Consider the following 25,007-nt stretch of genomic DNA (forward strand, 5'->3'; position numbering starts at 1 on the left):
GTAATCTGCAATATTATTCTCCTAATCACAAACAAAACTGTTGTTGTACTCTAAACACCTCATTATCCGACCACATTGTTACTTTTGATGGTAGTTGCACCGTAAGGAACCTTGGAGTTACATGTATTATTGACCAGGACATGTTCAGATCAGAGGTGACTGGAGGTGCTGGACTCAAGATACACAGAACACAGAATATTCATTACAGTAAGTGCAGGAGTGTACGAAATGTACAATGCGAAAAACGAACACACCCAAAACTACCAAAAACCCAAGTATTAGTGTATCAGCATTGAACGAGGCACGGGAATCAAGGGTCCAGGGGTGAATGTGAGAGTGAATAGTTGTCCGTCTCTGTATGTGGCCCTGCGATAGGCTGGCGACCTGTCCAGGGTGTACCCTGCCTCTCGCCCAATGTTAGCTGGGATTGGCTCCAGCCCCCCCGTGACCCTTAAATGGATAAAGCGGTAGACGATGGATGGATGGATGGACTTTCCTATGTGAAAGAAAGGAGAGATAGACGCCCCACAATTCATTGCGGCAGCAATATTTAAAGTGATGTGCCATGCACGAACGTGAACGATTACATCGCAAGAAGAAGAAAGATAAGAGTATGAATATATGACCAGTAAGTTACCATTGCCTACGAAGCATTTACAGCTGATGTCACACGGTGGTAATACACACAGAAAAAATGCTGGATGGAGCCGCTGTGTTCTTTGTAGTGCATCTTCGGAAATTTGTAGTTTCACCACAGCAGATGCATGTCAATAACATCCGCTGTCGCATAATGTTATGCAGTATAGTGAAAGTGGAGTCGGATATCTGAGCAGCGATGTTGGCTTTTCCTAAGTCCTATGAATCCTCCTTTACACCTTTCCTTGACCTCATGACGTTCTCCATTGAGGTCAAGGAATAGTAGACATAAAAAGACGATAGGAAGGACGATCCCAATCCACCCTTCGTCTGGCTACGCCAGGCTAGGTCTGGATGAGTGAGTAAGGGGCATATCCTGGGAGCAGTGTGGCTGAGGGAGCAGGTAGGCAGGTGATCAGGGGGCAAGAGGAGGACAGAGTGGGTAAGTGATGAGCAGGCAGGCATACAAAAAACATCACAAAAGGTTTCAGAACAAGGCATTAGACTGGTAAGGTTCGGCAGGAGAGCAATGCCACAGTACCACAAGGTAAGATGCGTAAGTGCTGGCAAGAAAAGCGGTGAACTACTCACCTTCTGCTTCATTCTGCCGAAGGTGAGTAGTCGATCGTCATGAGCAGGATCGGGCGTGTGGAGGGATTGGTGGGAGGAGCAGGAACCAGCGGTGAGGCCCAGCCAGCAGCACACACTGAAGGGAGAGGGACAATGCAAGACAAACACATTCCATCCAAACAGACATTAGAGGACCAGGAAACTAAGCCCATTTCATACTGAAACAGCCAGAGTTTTATTATATGTTGCGCCACCTGGAGCATGAGGAAGAGGTACTCTGTCTCTTGGACAGCCCTGTTCCACCTGCACAATTTGAAAATTAGAAAAATCCTCTTTCAAAAGGATGCTGAAAAACTAGTCCATGCATTTAGTACCTCTGGACTGGACTATTGTAATTCATTCTTATCAGGATGTCCAAAAAGTCTTTGAAAATCCTGCTCCTCACATACAAAGCCCTGAATGATCCAGCACCCCATCGTGCTCACCGTTCCGTTCTCTCCAAATAGATCACGTCGCTCTGTAAACTCAGGACTACTCGTGGTTCCCGGAGTCTGTAAGAGTAGAATGGGAGGCAGAGCCGAAGATTTCAGTGAATTCAGCTTGGTCAATCTCCTGATAGGACAAGCAAAGGTGAACATTTGGCTCAGTGGAAGATATAATAATTTTCAAAATCGAATTTACATATTTTAAGATGATTTCTAACTTAGAAGAGTTGGTGTCATCTTGGGGATGTGAAGATGCCTTATGCTCTGTGGAGCATCAGTCCATGGTTCTTCATTTTTTAATCGGGTCGTAAGCAATGATTATTCTGTGCTGATGTTTTTGATTTAAAAAAAGAAGATATTCATGACCATTAAAAGATTTACTAAAAGGTCAAAAGGTCTGTCCCTCTGTCCACATGTATTTACATTAGATGTCATTCTGTGTTCTCTCTCTCTCCCCTATGCAGGAAGCTCTTACTCCAGAGCTTGTTATTATTAATATTTATCATCATTCTGTTATTTATCATCAGCATTATATTATATATAATGGTGATTATATTATTTACTATATTATTATTATTATTAAAAATGTCATTGCATATGTCTCAGGATTATTATCTCATAATAATAATCAGAAAGATACAACTCCTCCTCTTTCTGTCCATCTCTCCTCTCTCCCCAATTTCTCTCCTCTCACCCCAACCAGTAGAGGTAGGTGTTCCGCTCACAACCAAGTCCTAAGCAGATGGTCGATGGTTCAATCCCTGGCTCCTTCAGTCCACATGCTGAAGTGTCCTTGAAAAGCACTGTACAAATAATGGTAAATAGATGTATTGACCACCCAAAGCGCTCATTTATTTGAGATTATAATTATTCATACTTTACCTGTCATTGTGACATAAGTAAATGTGGTGTCCAGGTGGAACTGTTCAGATATTGTAAAGTTGTCTGAAATGTACACATTACAGTACTTGAATTCACACCTACGACTGTACTGTAGAGTTGCATTATTGATTTTGTTGTGTGTGGGTCATGTTAAATAAAAATATGTATTCATGTAACCGCTTCGGGGTCATTTTTTACTGTAAACATTAATATTTTTAATGATGCACCATGTTAGAGATCCATCTTTGAGATCCATCTTTGTACAATTTGCGGCATTAGTTGCAGAATTGGAATTGAAACTAAAATATCTCTAAATGAACTGATATCTAATTGAATCGGATCGGAACCTTGTGAATCTGAATTGCATCGATTCAGAAGCCAGTTGCGAAACCCAGCCCTAAAATAATGTATAGGGATTTTCTGAAAAGTCAATGGAGTTAATGAATGGGAAATTCGCTTCCGGAACCGGAGGCGTTCTGAAAGTGGGCGATCACACATTTGATAAAATGTTGTTTTCTGTAGTCTCAGCCTATTATAGTCTCAGTGGTGTTGAAGAAGAGCCAGACCAAGGCACCAGCCATGAGCCCATAACTCTAGTGGACAGGTAGGATCGCTTGATGTTGAAGACGATCAGAGCACTTTTGTACGGAATTGGGACTTGTGTCGATAATTATAACAATTTCATGTTTTCAAGTATGGAGTAAGGACAAAAAAATCCAAAAGCAAGAAAATTCAATTTGCTTTGTTTATTTATATGCTGAAATCATCAGGCTGATTGGCCACTGGTATAGTGGTAGTCATAACTCCTACCAGGGGATTTTTTCACCCTGCCAGTCCAGAAGCATCCCACTATCTTTATTGCTGAGTGATGATATCACATTGAGCATGCCATGTACACTGTCCTGGGTGATCAGAGGAGCCTGGGGGAGACGACAAACACAAACAAGAGGAAACTCAATACAAGTGAAATGGAAAACAACTCATTCAAACCCATTTTACTCATGTTGAGCAGAGCCTACATACAGGAGCATATTTAGTACATGGATTTATAGAGACCCATTGTGACTCCATAAACTCAGGGCCTAACACCTCAGTTTTCCAACTAAAATGGGGCCAGCAGCGTTTCAAAAAAGCTGTAAAGACGTTAATGTAACAAAACTGTTAACATTGTTGTGAGTATGCTATCTATTTACTGTCTTGGTTCAGGTTGTTTGCATAATCATTTTTGCTAAAAAACACTATACACAAAGTAAAGCTGAGGCTGATGGGAACATTGCTAGCTTTGCAGGTATTTGATCATAAACAAAAGCAAAATTCAGAGAAGAAGTTAACATTTCAAACTGATGGTGGTGCTCGATGGAAAGTAAGAGGATCACAGGAGTTATTACAATTCATTTTGGGGGAAAACGCGAATGTCTAATTTTCTTTGCAAAGTAAATTTGCCAACAACATATTATTATTATTATTCTTCACTAGCAGAGGAAAAAAAGAACCCAGGTTCCTCTTCAGCACTGTAGCCAAGCTGACAGAAAGTAGAAGCTCTAGAACAAACTATTCCTCCAACTCTTAGTAGGAATGATTTCAACTCCCAACCCTCCATGTCTTAACATGGACAGTCTGAGAGACATGGACATGGACAGGGAGAGCAGCAGCTCTCTGCCAGGTAAACCTCACTGGACCTTTGCAAATTGCCTGGAAGTGCTAGCTGCATTCATTAGAAGAAAGTCGACCAGGCTACATGGAATTAGTATAATTGCAATTGACCTTTAGTTATTTGAAGTAGCATAGCTGAAATTGATAGAGAAAAGCCTGAGCAATCCCGCCACAATATATATTGTTAAGCCAGCAGAATCACAGAGCACTCATAGCCTTTTGAGCATCTAAGATGACCTTAGTTTCAGGCCGGACGCAACTTTCGTAAGCAGTTGAAGACCAGCAACCCACAACCTTGAGCGTTGATATGGGAGCTATGGAGGATGCTGTTGTTGTTGCTCCCATGCGGAGCGAATGAGGAGTTTAGCGAAATGGAGAGTATCTTGCAATGTAGTTAACAGTTCATTTTTGATTCGAAAGTGACAAACAATTCCTGTTTTGCACTGTATAGCATACAGTGCAAAACAGTGCACTTCTCGCATGTGTTTTCGTGAAAAAAACTTACTTTGGAGACAAGGATCATGTAGTGTGTGAGCCTCCGTCGCAGAGGAGTCATGCGGCGTGAACAGGACAACGACTTAAAGCCTGCGATTGCAAGACAGCGCGTCGTGCAGTATGAAAGGTACACTAATAAAGTGTAGTGTGCCAGAGGGATTAAAGGCCTCAGCCTGGTGGGGGTTTGACAAAAGCGTGTGATCAAAGGATCGCTGTGGTCAAAAGGACCAAATAGACCACCGGTGAGTGTCTCCAAGATGCAGACGTGGATTGCTTCTACATACGATGAATAAATGAGTAAGACAAAAGGGTGGCCAAACAATAGAAAGGAATGCACAAGAAGACAACAGATTAGCTAATCAATGGAAAGCAAATCAACAAGTAGGAGAATACCAGAGGCGTGAGGAGAGGAAAAAAAAAATCATTGCTATTACAAAGTACAGTATTTAAGTAAATGTACTTAGGTTCTTTCCAGCACTCCATCAGTGCTGGAAAGAACCTAAGCATGTACAGAAGCAGCATATACTTCAAATTACTCTGTTTCCTCCATCACCTCACCTGTTCTCCTCCCATATCAGTGCGCACCCAGCCAGGGTGGATGGCTGTCACAAGTATGTTCTGGATCTTGAAATCCTCAGCTTGACAGCGAGTCAGCATGTTTAGCGCTGCCTGGTGACCAACAGTGGACAGGACAGAAGATTCAGCAACTAGAAACATGACACTGTCAATTATCCACAAGGACATGCAAGAAAATTACTGTGTTAGTGATTACATTAGAATAATTTCATTTTTCATAGGTAAATAAATAAGCTACAATTAATGATGAAAATAAAAGGATTAACTTTCTAACAAAGTAGGCGTACTGTGTATAGCATATACTATAGTGCTTACATCACCGCAGGCTGAAGGGTTCAACAATAGTTCATATTTATTTAAAAGTTACAGTGAGCATTTTACATTTGTCAATCAGGTTTCCTGATCTATTTGATTTATCTATTTAGAATTGTTTTACTGGCAATGAAGAGAACATTTTGAAACTGCTTTTATAATGTGGAAGAAAGGACATTCAGAGAAAATGTGATTCGATAGTCATTAAATTCATGCATTGATTGAATGACTTTAACACTTATGTCTGGGTAAATTGCCAGTCAAAAGACAAAGTTAATCAAAACTCAGTTTTTTTGTCCTGTGCTGGATGGCACAAAATGATGCTTCATCAAAAATATAACAATAAGTCTCAAGTCATTGCTGCCCTTCACTGACTATCTGTGGAGTTTGGCCTATCGAACACAGACGTGTCTAATATGATTTATGTCTGCTCCTGCATTTAAGTAGGTCAGTTCCACAGCAGAATGAAACCAACTCTAATGTATATACTGCTCGTGCAGGCAGAAACCTACATCGCTGAGTGTCAGCCATGTACAAATCAAAGTCTCCAAACAGTGTGCAGAGAAGAAGAGGAGTAGGGGGCCCAGACAGTCCCAGGATTATCTCGAGCCGACTCATATTCACTCTGTCAGGGCTGAGCAGGAAGCAGGACCCAAATGCAGATGTAGGGGGAAAAGGATATTTAATAATAAAACGAAAACAGAATCAAACCAAGGGTGTCCACGAGATGTAGCAAAAACAGGTAATCCAACTACTGGAGCCAGGGGGGGGGGATGCAGAAACAGACCAGAGAAAACAGCAGAAACAGACGTCTCCGGACAGACTGGGGAAACACAACAGACACAGACCGGGAGTATAACAGACGGGCCAACACTGACAAAGGGAAGCAATGAGACTAAATACCCCCGAGGAGGGCGGGGCAAATTGAACAGAGGTGTGACACATTAGGAACAGGCGCAGACAATCATAGGGGCAGGAGATACAGGCAAAGTAAAGAAAACAGACAAAAGACAGGGAAACAGGAAGTGCGGAAACACCAGGAACTACTTCAACATGAAACAGAAAATGAAAACACAAGATCATGACACACTCACATTGCTATTATTAATCCGCTGAACACTAACACCAGTGTTTTCACTTATTCCATGTCATTAAACCTCAGCTCAGGCTAGAGGTAGTGCAAGGTCACCAGACACTAAGAAGAATGAGCAATGAAGATGATGTCCAACAGGCGTAAATCTAACAGGTGGGTCAGGGAGATGTCACCGAAGCATTGTCGCTTTTGAGAGGACAAATGTGTGGGTGGACCGGAGAGGGAGAGCTCATTGACTGGAACATAATGTCCTCCACGCCTGAATATGACTAAACTGTCCAACTCAAAGACTGTATATGAAGGTGGATGACATAACAGCTTCCCAGAAGAAAAAACAAATCATCTTAATCACTCCCTGGTAAAAAAAATCTGGAAGCTATTTAACCAATTTATACAAAAAGGAGACATAGGGGAGCTTCTACAGAAGAAAATGCGGGACAGAATACCCAAAAATCGAACTCGTGGTGAATCCCAGAAGGGGGTAGGACTGGGGCATGTCTTGGAGGGTGAACGCAAAATGTTATTTTTTATTTATGCATCTCATAACTTTGCTAGAGGTACCATTGGTACTGTACATACAATACTGTCATATAATTAGCTTTTTGTTTTTGTTATGATCTTATAGTAAAACAGATGTTAAGAGAGTAATTATGTTGTGGGCTGGCGGGGGGTACTTGTTAAACAAAGTTGTAATGTATTGTACTACACAATAACACTATCTTGTGAATGTAGTAAAAAATCAAAAAAAAAAATCCCTCCCTTGGTGGCTGGCTGCAGTGGAGGTCATAAACCCACCTCCTCCATGTTAGTAAATGTGGCATTGACCAAACTAACTAACCAAAATTCGAATTACATTAAGAATTACATTATAAATAATGAGTTCTTATCACACTAAACGGACTCGACTTAACAGTACAATTCACACTTACGCATTCATGGAGTGCTTCTATACAAGGCGCTCTTTCTATGACACATCATTCATACACTGCTGGCACAGCCGTCAGGGGCAATTTTAGGGTTAAGTCTTGGCCGAGGACACTTGTGGCATGTGGCCTGCAGGACCCGGGGGATGGAGTCATCGACCCCCTGGTTAGTGGACGACCCGCTCCATCTCCTGAGCCACAGCCGCCCGTGATGTATGTTCAAGCGTTCATGTTTCTGATAAGTTTGGTTTGGATTAACTATTTGATGCTTTAAAAATCCAGTGAAACACCATGGTTGACAGCTGTATATCTTCGGCATCTTCTACCTTGATTGAACTCAATGACCACTGCTGCACACACTCTGGCTCCAAATGATGTCACAATCGCAAGACGGCAGCACCAGTATCCAAGAGCCTCCTTTTTGTACAAGAAGGTGAAGTGGAGAAAGTGGAGTGGCGTTCTCCATCTTTGTATACAGTCTATGGTCTTTTCCAGCTGATGGCATGATTAAGAAGTGCCGGCAGTAAATTGGTGGCACAGTGGGAAAATAATTTGAAGCTTCACCTAAACTCAGTACATTTCTATTTGCTTATTATTCTATTATTTCTTAGCAATGGCCTGAAATGTTAGTTTCTAACAAACGAGTGTGTGTGTGTGTGTGTGTGTGTGTGTGTGTGTGTGTGTGTGTGTGTGTGTGTCACTGTCACAGCTACAGCTGCAGGCTGTTGAGCTCTCATTATTTTACTAATGTAAACACACACACACACACACACACACACACACACACACACACACATACAATCTGGACTGTGAATTTGTTACACCCCTAATATATGTATTTATATATGAAACAATCTCACAACACCGAATTAGATATGGTTGTCTTCCAGAGATAACGTGATGGTACTATGATGATGGTATTATTTTAAATGATCTCAATATAATAAAGTCATTCAGATGTTTAAAGTCAACTGTACCTTGCTGGTCCTGTAAGGGTACATCTTTGCCTGAGCGAAGGTCTCTGGACATTTCTCAATGGATGAGATGATGGTGGAGATGTTAATAATGGCTGCCCTCCTGCAGGACATTTTATCACCTGAGACAGAGAGAGAGTTTGATGCCACTGAAAAAACGGGGCTGTATCATGATATAAGAATAATAACCATAATGTACTACTTGTAATTTGCAACATGTGTGATGAGCTACTGCTCATTTTGCATTAATGGGTATTTGTGTATAAATCACAAAATCACATTAATGTACTGTCTTTCTTTCCAAAAAAAAAAAGGAACTTGGCAAGCACAAGAGACTTAAACAAACATTGAAACTACATTTGGTGTTTACATAATGTGAGTGTTGGTAACTCTTTGGTTGCAGTGAAGCATGCGGCCTTCAGCGTCTGCTTTCTGAAAGAGTGGAGTTTATTCTTAGTACAGATTTTCCCCTCAACGCTTCCTGCAGCTGCACAACCTAAACTGTGCTGATGCTATTCAGTACACCGTTCAAACCTCTGTTGGACCGGACCATAATGGACTGAAAGCAGTGGCGGATTTAGACATGGGCGGCATGGGCACCCGCCCAGGGGCGTCACGAAGCGCTCGCAAATGTTTTTTTTTTCCTTGCTACCAACCCCTCCAGTGGCACATAACACAGAGAAACTTCCCCATTGCCTAGAGACACTGCAGCATTTATTAACAGACACACTGCAACCTGCACTGCAAATTCACTACTGCAGCCAACTCTGTTTCTCCGGACCTCGCCAACATCACTGTCACACTCGAACCGCCGCCCTCTCTCCTTCCCCCTTCGTGCGAGGGGGGTGGGTGGCCGTGGGCGAGCACTGTGCGTGACGTAGTGGAAGCGGGGGAATCTATCAAACAGCGCACCTCTACATTTGTACAGTAATAATACAGTTCCCTGCTTGCGCTGCTGATATTCATAGATAAGAGGGAGTCCTCAGCAATTTACTAAAATTAACTAAAATATACCCAATGCGTCCAGCCCATGTTTGATTTTCACCTCCACCAAAATCAAGTCTACAACTGTGGGTTTCTCTTTCCCAAAGTCTGTTTCATTTATTCATAAATCTCCTGAAATACGTAACTCTGCTCTATCGGTTTTCTTTTTTTATTCTTCATTTTTTCACATTTAAGCCAAGCTGTGTCAGAGGTGTGCAGGTTAAGCTCATGGGGTGTGGTCAGATCCAGAGCAAGTCACACTTGGGTTTATGGTGTTGCTCTGAAAGGAAGAATCCCAGTGCATCCCTCTTCTGGCCTAGTTGTCTATTAGCCCAACCTAGTTGGGCGTTTTGCCACTGTACTACAGCTGTGTTGTGCAGTCTGTCAAACCTTTCTTTTATTTTTTAATCTGCCCCTTTATGAAATACATAATAAAAACAAATCTGTGCATTATAGTGCAGCATGATGAACCAACAAATGGATTTCTATTTCCACTTTCCCCATAATCTCTGTATTTTAGAAACAAAATCTAGAACAACATGAAACAATAGATATTTACCCTCAGACGTGTGCCCCTCTGCTGCCGTCTGGAGGAGTGTATGGAACAGCTGAAGAGAGAGAGAGAGGTGATAGTTGACTTACACTGTGTTTTCCACCGTGATTAGAGTTGTGCGATTACACAGATGACACATGGACAGCGGTGTGTGTCTGTACACCGGAACTTGCCAAGGTCTGCATCAAATGTAACGTGTCTAAAATGATGCACACACTAGGACACGTTTTATATTTTGGGAACATTTGTTCATTCCTTTTAAAAGTTGATGATCTGATGTTTAAATAACTGAGTGGACCAGTTACACCTCGACAAAGGTACATGACGATCCCCAGACGTGTGTCACTACCTGTCAATCGTGTGGTCAGCTGTTGCAAGGAATGCAGCAGATACCACCTCTCACCATCACGCGCACTGTCAGCACAGAAAAGTTGGACCAACCAACCTTTGCGAGGAGAAAAGGTCCCGCCACATTGGTTTCGTACACCTCCATCATGTCCTTTTTCCCCGTGGCAGATAGCTGTGCCAGTGAGTCCGGTTTATTAATAGCAGCATTGTTGATGAGGAGGTTCAACCCAGCAGTCTGGATCTGCTCGCTCACTGCCTGGACAGCGGTTAAGATACTGTCCTCATCCGACATGTCTGCAGGTGGATATGCACAAACACAAGCGTTAATGCAGAGGCACTTGATTTAAGAGATTGACATGTCAGTGGTGTCAAATCCTGTGGATGTAAAACAATTGCGCTCTTGGCTATGTAAATGGTGAATGGACTGGATTTACATAGCATCTTTCTAGTCTTATGGACCACTCAAAGCGCTTTACAGTATAAGTCTTCCACTCACGCACGCATCTCTTTCACATTCCGCTAGCACAGCTGCCACCGGCCATTTTGGGGCCCAGAGTCTTGCCCACGGACCTCTGGGCATGTGAACTGGATGTGATGTGCATCGAACCACTGTCCCTCCGATTAGCGAATGACCCTTTCTACCTCCTGACCCCTTCGCCACATATGTTTGCTCGTCCATGTGAGAACTACAGTAGTCAAATCTATTTGACTTGGAACGCTAAGGAAATCTCAGATAAAAACATAAGAGGGGGTTAAGAGGAGAAAATATGTTAGATAACAGGTCTGACTTTTACAGGTAAAGTGCACACTGTCAATCCATTCAGCACTAAAATAGCCTTCGTGTAACTGCACTCCAGCTGCTTATCTGTGACGGCCCCCGCTGTTAACTCTTGACTGTTTGGCTCTGTTTCCTGCTCTGTGCTCACATATTTGCTGTGCTAACAAGGTCTGCTGTATATGGGCTATAAGCCTTTTTGTTGCCTTCTTCACGCTGCCTTCAAATGGGGTCACGCCGAATTTTCTGAAAGGTCCAAGGTCACGAGCTGTGACCTGTGTTTGCTGACATTTTTGGGAATACTAGAGACCATGAAGTTCATTTTTGTGTTGGATGATAAATTAATAAATTGCAATTTTAGTCGTGTTTTTGTAATCTTTTAAGACGTCTCAAGAAAATATTGATACTCCGAACAGTCACATTTTTTTCCTGTCATCAGGTTTTTGGATTTCTTAAAGTTACCTGACTGCTAGCTTTCCAAATTGTTGGCCTCTGTGGCCTCTAGAATCTGACAGCAAAGTTAGCATCCATGTTGGCAATCGACTCACAACTTAATTGAACAACGTGTACACAACTATCCACACCATAACAACCAGATCACAAGTTCCATTAGAAGGCTGCCTGCGACATTATCCTGGCTCTCCTTCCCTGGGCTCCTTTGCCTCCTGCAGCTTTGGTGGAGTTGTTCTTTTTTTTTTTATGCACCATACAACATAAGTTTCACGTACACACACGTGGCTCTCGATGCTTCCCCTCCTGACATTACAACTGATTTCACACCCAATAAAGCTGAGTTTTTTCTAGTTTTTTGGGGTGCACACACAGAACTCTCAGCTAGCGGACCGTGAGGAAATATTTGCTGATTTTTTACAAAAAGTGTATTGCTTTGGAATCGCTTTATTAAAGGTTGAGCTTAAACATCCTACATTTTGCTGATGTCATTCAGTTGCTGTTGCCTGAACTAGCTGGTCATAACACACTGGAAGGTAAGATGATCGACTATAGTGATAAGAATACAGCACCAGCACAAAAATACTTGCGACAGTAGTTGCCCTAATTGGAGAAGAATTCTACAGAAACTGAAAAAACTGTAGTAGCATTAGTCACAGTACAGATCTAACTCAGCAAATAAGCAGCTGATGGAGGGTGGGGAGCAGCAATACTTTTGTTTTGCTCAAGATTAAATATTTTCAGATCACACAGATAACTTCATGTTTAATGACACCTTTACCTTGACCCTGTATACATTTGTGCTGTCTATAAAATGTGAACAGACATTAGAAGTAACCAATTACTGTATACATTTTGGTATGATTGTTTTAAGACAGACTTAAAAAATACAAATGGTAGAAATACTATCAATGATTAAAATAGTTTAATCAATATTTAGTACAAAAAAATGCCCCAGTTACCACATTGTCCCTTTGTGTGCCAAAGATGTGTAATTTCTCACGCATTTTACCACTGAGTGTCTTTAAGTCTTTACTCATGAAATGTTACAGTCAAGCTATCTTAATGCAATAAGACTGTGTCAATGCATGTTATCGCCTTTCACATGTTCCGGCCTCTTACATGACTCATGTCTTCTGTGCTCTACCAGGAATACTACTAGACCATGAGGCCACTTTGGTACAGCGGCTGTAAAAACCCCACCCCACCTCCAGGCGACTTGTATAAACAGAATTTATTCAGAATCCATTTGGTCCAGTAACATGTGGAAAGTCTAGGAGAGCTGAATGATTTAATTACTTTTCCCATTTTCCCATTCATATGGGCAAAGAGCCAACAGCAAATAAGCTGGTTGATCACTGCAGGGGGAGTCTGAAAGAGTTTGACTGGATATAGTTTTCGTCCCCATAAGGAAGACAAGTCCCTGTAACACGGGGGATACTTTTCATGTACTGAAAAATAGTATTTTTACTGAACACACAGAGCAACTGTCCTGACAACTAAGATCTAATCACCCTGTCCCTGACATTAATAGCCAATCACTGAAGACCGTCGTGCGACAGGTTAGTTGGACCCTTTAGTGTCTACATGGATAAGTGATGGTGGATTATGTTTACCCAGTCTGATTATGGTGATCTTTCCAGGATATTGAGTGGCCAGCCCCCTCAGGGCCTGCAAAAGACAAAGAGAAGGCAGAGACATGGATGGTGAAAGAAAGAGACTAAACCAGACTTAAAAAATACACTGTCTGAATTGAGTTCCTGTTCTATCGAAACACAACATTTGTATGACAGAACAAACTAGATAAATCTAGGTAGGTTGAAAAAAACATGAGTGCTGCTTTGGGGCAATAATGAGCAAATCCCTGTTTTGTCTCTGACTTGTGTTCAATCAAATATCTTCTAATAAATGCATACATATTGCACTGAATTCTATGTCTGCTCTGCTTGACAGGGTCAACCATCAAAATTGGAATGTTCGTCTGAAGTACAAATGGAAAATAATAATGACAATAAAGGCAATGTCCTTGAGGAATGTCACAAAAGTTACAATCAAAATGTTTTACAGAGCAAGTCAGCCAAAACAGGCTGTTCAATACACATGCTGAAATGGTAAACTTAAGCTGTTAACTGAACAATATGACTTTATTTATTCAAAAAAAAGTACTGACTGTTTTTTTCTCTAATAAAACAGATACAACCTTGTTTAGACAATTAATAAGGCTTACATGTTTGTTTTTTTACAAATGTTTCTTTTATTTGTTGAATACAACACTTATTCCCTTTCTGTGTTTTGGGGAAACTGTAGACAACTGTATACAATAACAATAGCAATTTTACAGAGGGTGCCGTCATAAACTTGTTTTCACAAAGGAATAGCTCAAACAAAAACAATATTTTACCCTGAGTACTAATCATAGTAACCAATAACTGTTGGAACAAACTTTGTGTGATAACATTTTGAGTAATTTTAGGTGTATTTAGGTGAAAAAAATGGTGTTTGTGTGGCAAAATTTGTGGTTAAAACGCTTTCAAAAAACATGTCATCAGTTATTTTGGGTTCACTTTTTGATTAACAAGCCACTCAACCCTTTTTGCAAGGGTCCAAAATCCATAGCTAACAGAGGAGCAACAAATCGGCTCATACACTCTTCTATTAGTAGTATGGGTGTGCATGTGTTTTAGCAGTGGGTTTGGAAATTTGGACGATAATGATTGTATGTCTCACCTCAGCGCTGGTGCCCTCGGGCTCTCTGCAGCAGGCATAGATGTGAGCCTCCTTTCCCGTCTTCTCTGCCAGTTGTTTGACCAGTTCCAAACCGATGCCTCTGTTGGTGCCAGTCACAAAAATGTTGCCTTCCAGGTTCACCGACATGTTGGCTGAGCTGTAAAACCGCAGCTGCTGTTTGACTGCTCTCCCCTGACTCTGACTGAACATGTGTGAGAGCAGTGTTGCTGTAATGCTAGTCCTGTGCACGTCATGCACTCGATATAGGTGGGAACTGTGTAAAAGGGGAAGGGTTAATCCACCCACTTCTCTGTGTGACAAAATGTTAACCTCATCACATGTTGCACATGTTACACTATAGCTGACATTTGAGCTGCCTTTTGCCTTACTTTTCCTTACATAACCACCAACCATTCTTCTTATCTGCTAACCAGCACCAGCCCCGTGGAGTCCATGTTTGACTCATGTTGTCGGCCGTTCCTTTGGCGAATGAGGTTCTTCTGTCAATAGTCAATCTTTGCCTCGTAACTAGTCTTTGCTCATGATTGGACAGCTGATTTATCTTGACATAAGATCAAACGTTTGACGATGACTGTACGACAGTTACGCAACCTTTCAGAAATGTGGCGATTCAGGAAGTGCAACATACCTTTTGTCCTTTACGAGTGTAGTTAGATAATTACTCTGTGACAATGTCAACACTCGGACTGTGTGGAAAGTGTTTGTTTAACCACAGCTGCAGAAATATGAAGTCACCCAACTGCCATATAAAAATTTAATTGAGCCTCTTCCTGTGTTCAGGGTCACAATTTTGACGAAAGACAGGCCCACAGAATGTATCGAAGAATCTAACAATCAGCTGATGCAAGGGCAAGAATCTTCTCAGTCCCACTACTTGTTGATAACACAGGAGTTTCATCTAATTGAGGGGGGGGGAAACTCCTCCCTGCAGGCTGTGCATGGCCTGCCAGACCATATGAACCAGCCCCCTCAGGGCTCCAGACTAACTTTTTTTATTAGGAGCACTAGAGCAAGACTATATTTGTCCCGCCACGGTTTCATAATGACATGAAAAGTTTTTACGCAACAAAAGAGACCACTTTGTGTTTTGTGCCTTTGCTTCATTTGAAGAGCTGTGTGCAGCACTCTTTCTCTGTCACACACAGGCACACTGACCTGTCGGTGTCAGTCAGCCTGACCATCAGCAGCACCGGGAGAAATCCCGCCCGCGGTCTGAAAGAACATCCATAAAGTTTTCACCGTCCTCGGTAGGCAGGCAGGATCAGACATTAACTGGGTAGGCACTGCTTTTGCTGTGCGCATTGACGCAACCCGTGTACAATTCACCGCTGTGGGCAGCAGACCTCGGCTTCACACCAGCCCTGCTCTGAATAGGAGCGTACTGTGTGTCGTCCCCTTCCACCTCCCATTCCCCTGACCGATCAGCTCCAAAAGGTTATAATCTGGAGATAGCCGCCAAAGTAATATTCCTGCCAAGTTTGGTGAAAATTCATTCATTAAATGTTTGGGTTTTTTTCTACAAACGCTCTCTTTCTTTCTTACTCTCTTTCTCTCCCAGTGTATGCTGGGAGTGAGATGTGTGAGCGAGTGACGGAGCAAAGTTATTTATTACTAACATTGGTCCTTGTGTTTTTCTTTAGTTGTTAAAAAGTATTCAGTTTATATAGTTTATTGATGATAGCTCACGTTTGTTTAAATTATGTGCTTTTGGTGGGGGTTTTCTTTATTTTTCTTTCTCACTGGCGTCTCGCCAGTAGCGTGGCAGACTCCATGACTAGCGGGGAATTCATATCCCCCACCCGCAAACATGGTCTATAGATCACTGCCACATTCCCCTGCAGCATGGAAGACATCAGTCTGGCTGTGGGGAGAAAAGGTCTGGCATAGCAGCCATTCATAGTGGAGAGCGTTCCAGACACGGGAAGGTGGTATACCCTATCAGGAAGATGTTGTCTTGAAGTAAGACCGCTGTATATTGGACTGAACAATGGGAATGAACGTCTGCATCCGTGTAAAAGTAGATGATTATGACTATGTGATTTTTGGCACGGGGCTGCGCAGCGGTGCAGTGGTTAGCGGTGTCGCCTCACAGCAAGAATGTTCCGGCTCGCATTTCCCGATTCGAATAATCCAGGGCCATTCTGTGGTGAGTTTGCATGTACTCCCCGTGTATGTGTGGGCTCTCTCTGGGTACTCCGGCTTCCTGTGCTGTACAGTGGGTGTGGGTGTGTCAATGGGGAGAATGTTTTGGGAGGGAGGGGGAAAGGAGGTAGGAGGAGGGGAGAGAGTAAGGAGTGAAAGTGGTGCGTGTGTTGAACAGATAAATGAAACAAATGAGACCAGTGAACGGGTGTAGGGGAAGACAGCTGAGGGGGAAATACAGGTAGGTGAAGGAAAGGGAAGAGAACAGACAGAGAAGGCAGGAGGGAGCAGTGAAACCGTTGAAAATAGTGTGCAGCTGAGAGAGGCGGAGATGGAGAAGGAATTAATTGTAAAACCAAAAACAGCAACAAAACAAAAGAGGAAAACTAAAATCACAAATGATGCAAAAGCAACAGCGACTTCCCAAATTTCAGCAGCAGCCAAGGGCAAAAAACTTTACTGCCAAAGCAGAAACAAATCTAAAGCTTTCTACAACTAATAAAAATAGAAGACCATTTTCCGGACTTAGGTCTTTTTTATTTTTTGGCCATGCAGGCTCCACAGAAGCTCCCACTGCCCCTCACATACGCAGACCTTGGTCTCTGTGTGACGATGGCGCAGAGGGTGAACCGGTCGAAAGTCTGGTTGTACTTCACCAAAACGATTGCGACAACACTCGTTGCCTCAAGTGTAAAAAAATTTTTGCAACTTAAGGCAGTAACACGTGGAAATCTGTCGAAACATTTAGTGAAAGTACACTCTGCTGCTGCTGGTCCAAGTCAGAGACAAGCCCAAAGCCCCTTCACAGCTGCAGCTAGTGGGAGGATGACTGAGGAGAGGGTGAATGATTGATACCTCGCTGTGATAAAGAAAGACCTACAACCCTTTACAACATAGAGTTCTGTTACTATTTTCCTTTGATGAGCTTTATGTTAGTCCCATCATTCAACACACAACATCATGTACTTTATATTATTATTATACATATTTATATATTATATTATTCTTATTATTTTTATAATAGTGCTGTTCAGTGTTCTACAATGTACAGTAAGAGAAACAAAACGTTCGTCCATTTCACTCCTCACTGCATCGAGTCACAAATGATAATAACATTTATCGCTGCTTATAATATCGCCAAAGAAGAGCTTCCATTTACAAAATTGAGGTCCCAAATAATCGTCATGAAAAGCCACCTTTATTCCTCTTTGCAGTCATTTACATAATGTGCTAAGAAATTACCAATGTATATGGGAACTGCCAAGAAAAGGTATAATAGGTGTAGTATTGCGGTTCCAAAAGGTGCAGCAACATTTTTATGGTACACCTAAATTATGAGCTGGTGCACCTAAATGAAAAACTTAGGCGCACCTGTGCAACCAATGTAAAAAGTTAGACTGGAGCCCTTAACATCGACCATCCTGGATAACCCTTACTACGCTGGATATCAACTATCTCAGTCAGCCCTGGGTTTTCCTATCCGATTACGAGCGTGTTCATGTGAAAGCGGCGGAGTCGTTAATTACAAACGACATCGTCAGAACCATAAATAAAGTTTTTAGTATAATACCAATTGTGAAGAACATCCACAAGTTTGGACTGAGCAACAGTCCCTCCACTTTGTGGTCGCAAAGATTTGGAGAAAATGGACTTTGCCCACAGTGGAGGATTTTATATAAACCTCTATATAAAGCAGTGAACGCATTTCATGAGTGAAGAGTATCCATGTTTATCTGATTCAAGGCACCCAATCTACTTAATATAGAATATCCCATTTCTATAAACCATTCCAATTCTAACATAATGACATATACTACCTATTTTAGTCACCTACTAAAACTGACCAAACTATAACAATATTGTTACAAATTCATGTACATGTTTATTAATTAATTCTGTCTAATATACAATATGTGGTCAACATGGGGTGCCTTAATTCAAACCTATTCTGACACACTGAACAAACCTGCTGCATTTTCTGGCCCTGTCCAGTTCCTAAAACTAGCCAACTTGGTTGCACACAGGCCTCCTTCATCAATGTCTCCAAAACGGTCATTCAAGCTCTGTCTGAGTTGAGAGCAGTGTCTCCTCTGATGATCACTGCCCCGTCGTCATTCTTTGCCATTCCTAACTCCACTCCCTCAAACATCAGACCACTGGTGGTCTTCATCATCAATCCCTTCTCTACAGTACAAAATTATACAATAAATGATTTCAATATTTGTTCTATTCTCAAATCCTTCAATTAATTGACGGAATAGTTTGCAGTCACTCACACAGTACATTCATGAAGAGCACAATAATAATAATAAGAACAATAAAAATTTTGTATTTTTCCAACACAGTTTGTGTGGCTACCAGGGAGGTGTGTGCCTCTACTAAAGGGATAGTTGACTTCTGCAGAGACGTGGAGAGGCTGCTTAGGTGAGGTCTGTGTCTTGCAGGAACCCACAGCACTGTCCCTGGCAGAGCTGTTGAACTTCCTAGCTTTCACTTGAAACAAAAATAGCATGGTGGATAACATGAACTTTGGTAACGTTAACAGTACCGGATAATATTTGATACTACAAAGGTTAACATTAAATCAACTTACTCACACAAATCCATATAGGGTCTCGCGTCCTTGGCAATGCCATGTGCTGTTCAGAAAAAAGGATGGACATCTTCTTAGCGGTAGCGTCAGAAGGTTTTGTGAGGGCCTTTACTGATGGGGGAGCCTGCAGGGGCAGAAACGGTGCCCTAGCATGACATGCAATTACGGTGAGCTCTCATGAAATAAGTTATTCTCCACTTTCATGGTTGTAGAGCAAACAACAAAGGAATTCCCTCTGCGCTTGTCCTTTGCGTTGTCACGACACACTACAAAACATGACAGCCTCCTTAAACTCCAGCCATGTTCTTGGAACACCTTCATCATTGTATCGCCACTTCTCACAGAATTTCCTCGTCGTCTTCGGTGCATGAGATGAGGAGGGGGCAGTGACGTAAGCCATGGTAGGGTTAGGAGTGGTCTCCTCGGTTTTCTTTTTCTTTGTTGGGGGCTTCACTCCCGCAATAAACCTCCACATGACGTCTGAATTGGCTTTGAAACCATCTTTGTTTGTAGATGCTACTGTATCCAAAATGAATTGCGCTTTGATGACTGACGCAACAACGTCCTACGCACGTCATGTGGTGTGGTGGATCCAGCAGATTGAAGTGACAGCTATTTTTAAACAGACTGAGTGACAGCAACCAGCAGCTTTCTCTCGCGCGTAGGACATTTTTATTTTTCTATCCGCCAGAGAGGAGTGTGGTCTCCATAATTTACTCGCCAAAGACAAAATTTACCCACATTTGGTGACTGGCGAGTGCTAATTTTGGACCCTGCATACAGGTCAATCTCAGTCTCCACATTTTTGTCACCTCAAGCTCTTTCTGGAGCTCTGGACAGCACATCACCGGTTGCTATGTTCTTACCTGGGATGTGTGAAACTGTGTAAGTGAATCTCATCAGTCTCATCCTCAATCTCTGCGCACGTAGAGGTAACTCGTCCAAGTTCTTTGATCCCAGAAGTGGTACGAGAGGCTTATGGTCCTTTTCAACGTGGAACACAATACCAATCGTGAAGTCTGAGAACCGCTCACATGCCCAGGTGATGGCTAACGCCTCCTTTTCTATTTGAGCATACCTTTGTTCTGTGTTGTTGAGCGCTCTCGAATCATAGGCAACTGGTTTAATTGTGCCATCCTCTTGTGTCTGGAGCAATACAGCACCCAGTCCAAAAGATGATGCGTCAGCTGAGATTGATGTCTGTGCTCTTGGATTGTAAAGGGCCAAACCTGGTGGGTGACTCAGTTGTCGTTTTGATGCTGTTAAAAGCCTTTTGCTGTGGGTCTCCCCAGATCCACATGTTCTTTTTGCTCAGTAGTTTTCTCAGTGGCTGCGTCTTTTCTGCTAGGTCGGGAAGGTACTTCCCTTAATGATTCACCATTCCAAGACACCTTCTTATCCCACTCACATCCGTGGGCTCCTCCATGTTGGCGACAGCTCGCACTTTGTCTGGGTCTGCTCTGACCCCAGTCCCAACGATGATCTGTCCCAGAAACTCTATTTTTTGTCAGACCTGCTACTATGTACACTGATTTCATGACACTTTTGCTGTCCGTTCTCAGTTCAGCTGCAAATTTCCCCTCAACTTTAAGTGGGCACACGCCTGTGCCATACAGTTTGATCGACTGCAACTTTGGTCTCTGTGTTATGACTTGATACTCATTCTCTGGCAACACAGTTACAGCTGCAGCTGTGTCTATTTTAAACTCACACTGAAGATTGTTTACTCTCACTGTAGCAAACCAAGCACTATCTCGGTCATCTGAAGTCACTGAACCTAAAAATACTACTTGGCCTTCATCTTCACAGGCATTAATTTCCCCTACTGTCCCTTACCTACACAAATTTGCAGTGTCCTTTCTTTTTGGACTGATTGAAAAGTACATCTCTAGCTGGGCAGTGGTATTTGCTGTCAGATGGTGATGTTGCCACATCTGTTTCATTCTAGTCTAGTGTCTCTATCACCTTTAAAATGTTTCCCTTTAGTCTGATGCTTTTTGTGCTGCACATGTTTTGCATGCCTAAATGGTTTTGACTGTGCTTTAACATTATCCTAGTTGTAAGCATGACTTTCTGACTTATTTCAAGTTATCTTATACTTGAACTTGCTGTTTCTTTACGAGCTCATTCATGACTACTTTTTCCAAAGTCAGCTCCGGGTCCATCTGCAACTGTTCCGTCAGTCTTTTATTGGGTATTCCAACGACGAGTCTGTCTCTGATCATTTCACTGTTCCATGCTCCATAGCCACAATGCTCTGCTAAGCAATACAAAAATGTGGTAAAACTGTCTGCGTTTTCTCCTACTTCTTGTTGTCCTTGATTGAATTTTGCACATTCAAAGATTACATTTCTTCTCACCATGAAATGTGCATCTAATTTAATCTTTATTATGTCATACTCCTTCGCCTCTTGTTAAACTTAGTGAAGTAACGACATCATCAGCTTCGTCTCCCATCATGTAAATCCACGTGTTTATTTGGTTGTCATCCGGCTGTAGTTCTAGCCCAGATGCTATCCGAAATCTGGTGAAGCAACGAATCCACTTTGGTCATTCTTCCGTCTTTGCGTAGTTGAATTTCGGCAGCAGATTCATCTGAAACCGCTCCATGTTACTGGATGGGAGAGGCACTCCAGCGCTAGCTTTAGAATGTTAGCTTAGCCACTTGCCTGAGCTAGTAAAGATTAGGTCGGCGAGAAAGTCCAACTTGCGCCACATGACATCCATCCGTAGTTAGTAATAAACCCCCTCACGACACTAGATGACAGTATAAGAACATCAATAAAAACACTGACATTACAGTAACAAGCTGTTTAATTCTGCTGTAAAGTTGGGCGTTTTAACATGGGGATCTACGGGAATTGACTCGCTTTTGGAGCCAGCCTCAAGTGGCCATTCACTGAACTGCAGTTTGTCTGTAGTCCAGATTGATCACATGTGGGGGTTCATGGTGCACACTGCAGCTAGTGCTGGAATCATCTGGAAAAAACATAAAAGCTCAATCACAGGGAAATACGAGAAACGTAAAGTGACCAAGAAAAAAAACAGGAGAACAGGAAGTGACTACAAAGTAAAACAGGAAATCTAAAACTCAAGATAAGTGTTCTTGAAGTTCATAAAGAGTTCATGATCCGACAATCTGTATCTTTAGGGCTTGTGAAGCCCTTGAAAGACAAGACCAGGCATCTTGAATTTGGTATGTCTTATATTGATGTGCACCTCCTGTTTCCCTGTGTCTTGTTGTCGGTCCATTTATTTTGTGTTTCAATCCTGCTTCCCTTCATGTTTTTATGCTGCGGTCCATTTTACCTTGGAACTCGGGGATGGGGATTTTCCTTCGACCTTACGAGTCGAAATTATGACTCGGAGGGGTGATCCAGTTGTAACTTCCAAGTCAGAGGTCAGTAGTCCTGAGATTAGAATGGAACGATAACCCCTATCTCCGAGGTATAATGGAACGCAGCATTAGACTCTGTGCTGAGTTCACTGTTTTGTTCCTGTTCTGTTCTGCTATGTTCCTGTCCTGCTCTGGCCATTTTGCACTCCAGTTGGGCCATGTGACCAGTGTTTTAATTCTTGATTTTACCCTTTTGGATTATCCTTGTTGGATTTTGTTTCTTTATTTATTCAAACATATTTTACCCTTACCTGCGTTTGGGTCCTGCTCCATAATACTATAAGTAAAACCATTGACTTAATCCCTTTTTCACTCTTTTCTTTGAAAATAAGTGGCAAAGTCCAAGTGTGTTCAACTTTGAAACAGCATACTGATAACAAGGTCGGAACTATGATGAGACTGCTTCATACTGTGTGACATGATTGCCTCGGTTAGAACACTGCTACAAAAATGAAGGGAACACTTAAATCCCCCATCAGATCTTGATGAACGAATTTGAACATCTTTACTGATGTACATTGTATAATTTGTTGAGGACAAAATGCTGTAACAACAGTCTTTTTTTATTGGTTAAATTATTAAAGGGGCAGTAAGCGATCCTAAAGCATTACATGTTTTGTAAAAATCTGCGAATAATTCCTCACGGTCCATTAGCTGTTGGTTCTGTTTGTTCGCCAAAAAAAAAATTGCGGGGTTATCGGTTGATTGATTTTTGGAGGGTCCCTCTCCATTGCACCAGTTGTCACTTTCATGTGTCGTCTGCCTCTGTCTCTCACACTCAGCAGCCTTTGTACAATTACACCTGACTAAATAAAGACCTCTTATATAGATTTTTTGCCTTTGCTGCCAGAGTAAGATTCTCCCCTCTGTAACCAGTTCCCTGCTAAACACAGCCACCTGCTGGCCGTTATACACACTTACATATACTACACATACTTATGTCAGCTTATCCTCACATGTATCTTGTAATTTGTGTTGCAGAAGGATTTCAGTTGCATTAGTATACCTGCCACCGTGTGTGTGTGTGTGTGTGTGTGTGTGGTGTGTGTGTGTGTGTGTGTGAAACAAACAAGTATAATAGCAGCAAACAACTCAATTGTGAAAAAAAGAAGCTACAGGTAGTGTCAGTGAAGGACCAATTCCATTTCCGTTTGTTATGTTCTTCATCAATTGGTATCATCTAGCTTGGTTAACATTTCTTATTGAAAACAATGAGGGAACTAAAGCGTCAGCTTGTGTACACCTTGAAAACACAACAGCTTTTTTGGGGGAACATCAATGAGCTAATTGGCTGCTCAAAAGTTATTTGTATCGTCTCAACTCCCTCACTCTGTCTTTTGAGAGAGCACATATTTTTGCAAGAGTTACAATAATCACATTGTGTTCGTAATTTCATGAATTCAATCTCTACTCCATCGCCAGCATTGTGAAAAGGATTTTTACCTTTGATAAAATTTGAAATTCAATTACACTGAAGTGTAAGTGTGTACTGGACTGAATTATACTTGAATGTGTCTAAGTCACAGATGTACTTTATATGAATAACGACCAATAATGCTCATCGCTTACAGCGTACTCTTTGACAATTGGAGGGATGATCTTTCCTTTACTACATTTCCACCAGTAATTTAATAAGTACTGTAAGTAAAGAGGAGAGCAGTGCATGGGCTTCTGAAAGTATTAAAACCTCTTTACGTTGTGCAACAAAGTATTTGCATTTCATTTTATTGAATATCATTGACATCTGCCCATTAAGCTACATTCATTCACCCATAATGACAAAGTGAAAACATGTTTTTAGAAATGTGTGCATTTATTAAGGGACAAGGAAGTTGGTCAGAATGAATGCAGCCAAATACACAGAGGTCTGTAAAGAAAAGTGCTCCAGAGCGAACCCGACAAAGCACAGACTCAAACCCCAGGGAACATCTGTGGACACTTGAAGACGACAGTTCACACTGAATTCTACATTATTTCAGTTTTTGTTTTAAAATATATTTGCAAAAAACATGTTTTTAGTTCGCCGTTGTCATTCACTTTATCAGTGTAGATTGATGGACAAAATTAAATTGTCCATTTGCAATACAATCTAGAATAGAGGCAACCATGTGTTTGGTTTGGTCAGCAGATAGAGACACTGCTTCATCATGTTTGGGAAAAATACAAGTCCTCATTCTTTCATGCTTGGCACATTTTACCAATTTACCAACAGTCCACAAACTACAACATTGCCATTGTCAATATTTATCACGCACATCAGAACCTTGATATCACATCCCAGGGTTCCTACATATTTTCCATTTCAAAATTCCATACTTTTTCCCCAGACTTCCCTGTATTTTTTTCAGACCATATTTGACATCCGAGTACAAATAGCTAGATGTTTATTAAGTAGATATTATATGAATTAATATGTAA

At 41.8% G+C, this 25,007-nt stretch overlaps 1 protein-coding gene and 1 long non-coding RNA gene across 2 annotated transcripts; one reads left to right on the forward strand and one right to left on the reverse strand.

Moving 5' to 3' along the window:
- Positions 1-3,304: 3,304 nt before the first annotated feature.
- On the reverse strand, positions 3,305-14,911 carry zgc:158868 (uncharacterized protein LOC791147 homolog). The gene is made up of 7 exons (XM_035641625.2): positions 14,437-14,911; positions 13,326-13,380; positions 10,582-10,778; positions 10,143-10,191; positions 8,603-8,721; positions 5,280-5,390; positions 3,305-3,493 (listed from the first exon to the last, which is right to left on the reverse strand). The coding sequence occupies exons 1-7, from the start codon at positions 14,848-14,850 to the stop codon at positions 3,380-3,382; spliced, it is 1,059 nt and encodes a 352-aa protein (XP_035497518.1). The 5' UTR covers positions 14,851-14,911; the 3' UTR covers positions 3,305-3,379.
- Positions 14,912-20,098: 5,187 nt separating this feature from the next.
- Positions 20,099-20,714, forward strand: LOC118314884. The gene is made up of 3 exons (XR_004794737.1): positions 20,099-20,234; positions 20,353-20,424; positions 20,541-20,714. It is a non-coding gene; the product is annotated as an uncharacterized LOC118314884 (long non-coding RNA).
- Positions 20,715-25,007: the final 4,293 nt, after the last annotated feature.

Source organism: Scophthalmus maximus, chromosome 7, assembly GCF_022379125.1.
Source record: "Scophthalmus maximus strain ysfricsl-2021 chromosome 7, ASM2237912v1, whole genome shotgun sequence".
NCBI lineage: Eukaryota > Metazoa > Chordata > Actinopteri > Pleuronectiformes > Scophthalmidae > Scophthalmus > Scophthalmus maximus.

Excerpts from the sequence above, each read along its gene's own strand:
- zgc:158868 (XM_035641625.2), bottom strand. The coding sequence starts at position 14,850 with ATGGTTGGTGGTTATGTAAGGAAAAGTAAGGCAAAAGGCAGCTCAAAT. Across the intron at positions 13,381-14,436 it reads CCGAGGGCACCAGCGCTGAG|GCCCTGAGGGGGCTGGCCAC; the intron begins GTGAGACATACA and ends TGTCTTTTGCAG. Across the intron at positions 5,391-8,602 it reads ACCCTTACAGGACCAGCAAG|GCAGCGCTAAACATGCTGAC; the intron begins GTACAGTTGACT and ends GTTGGTCACCAG.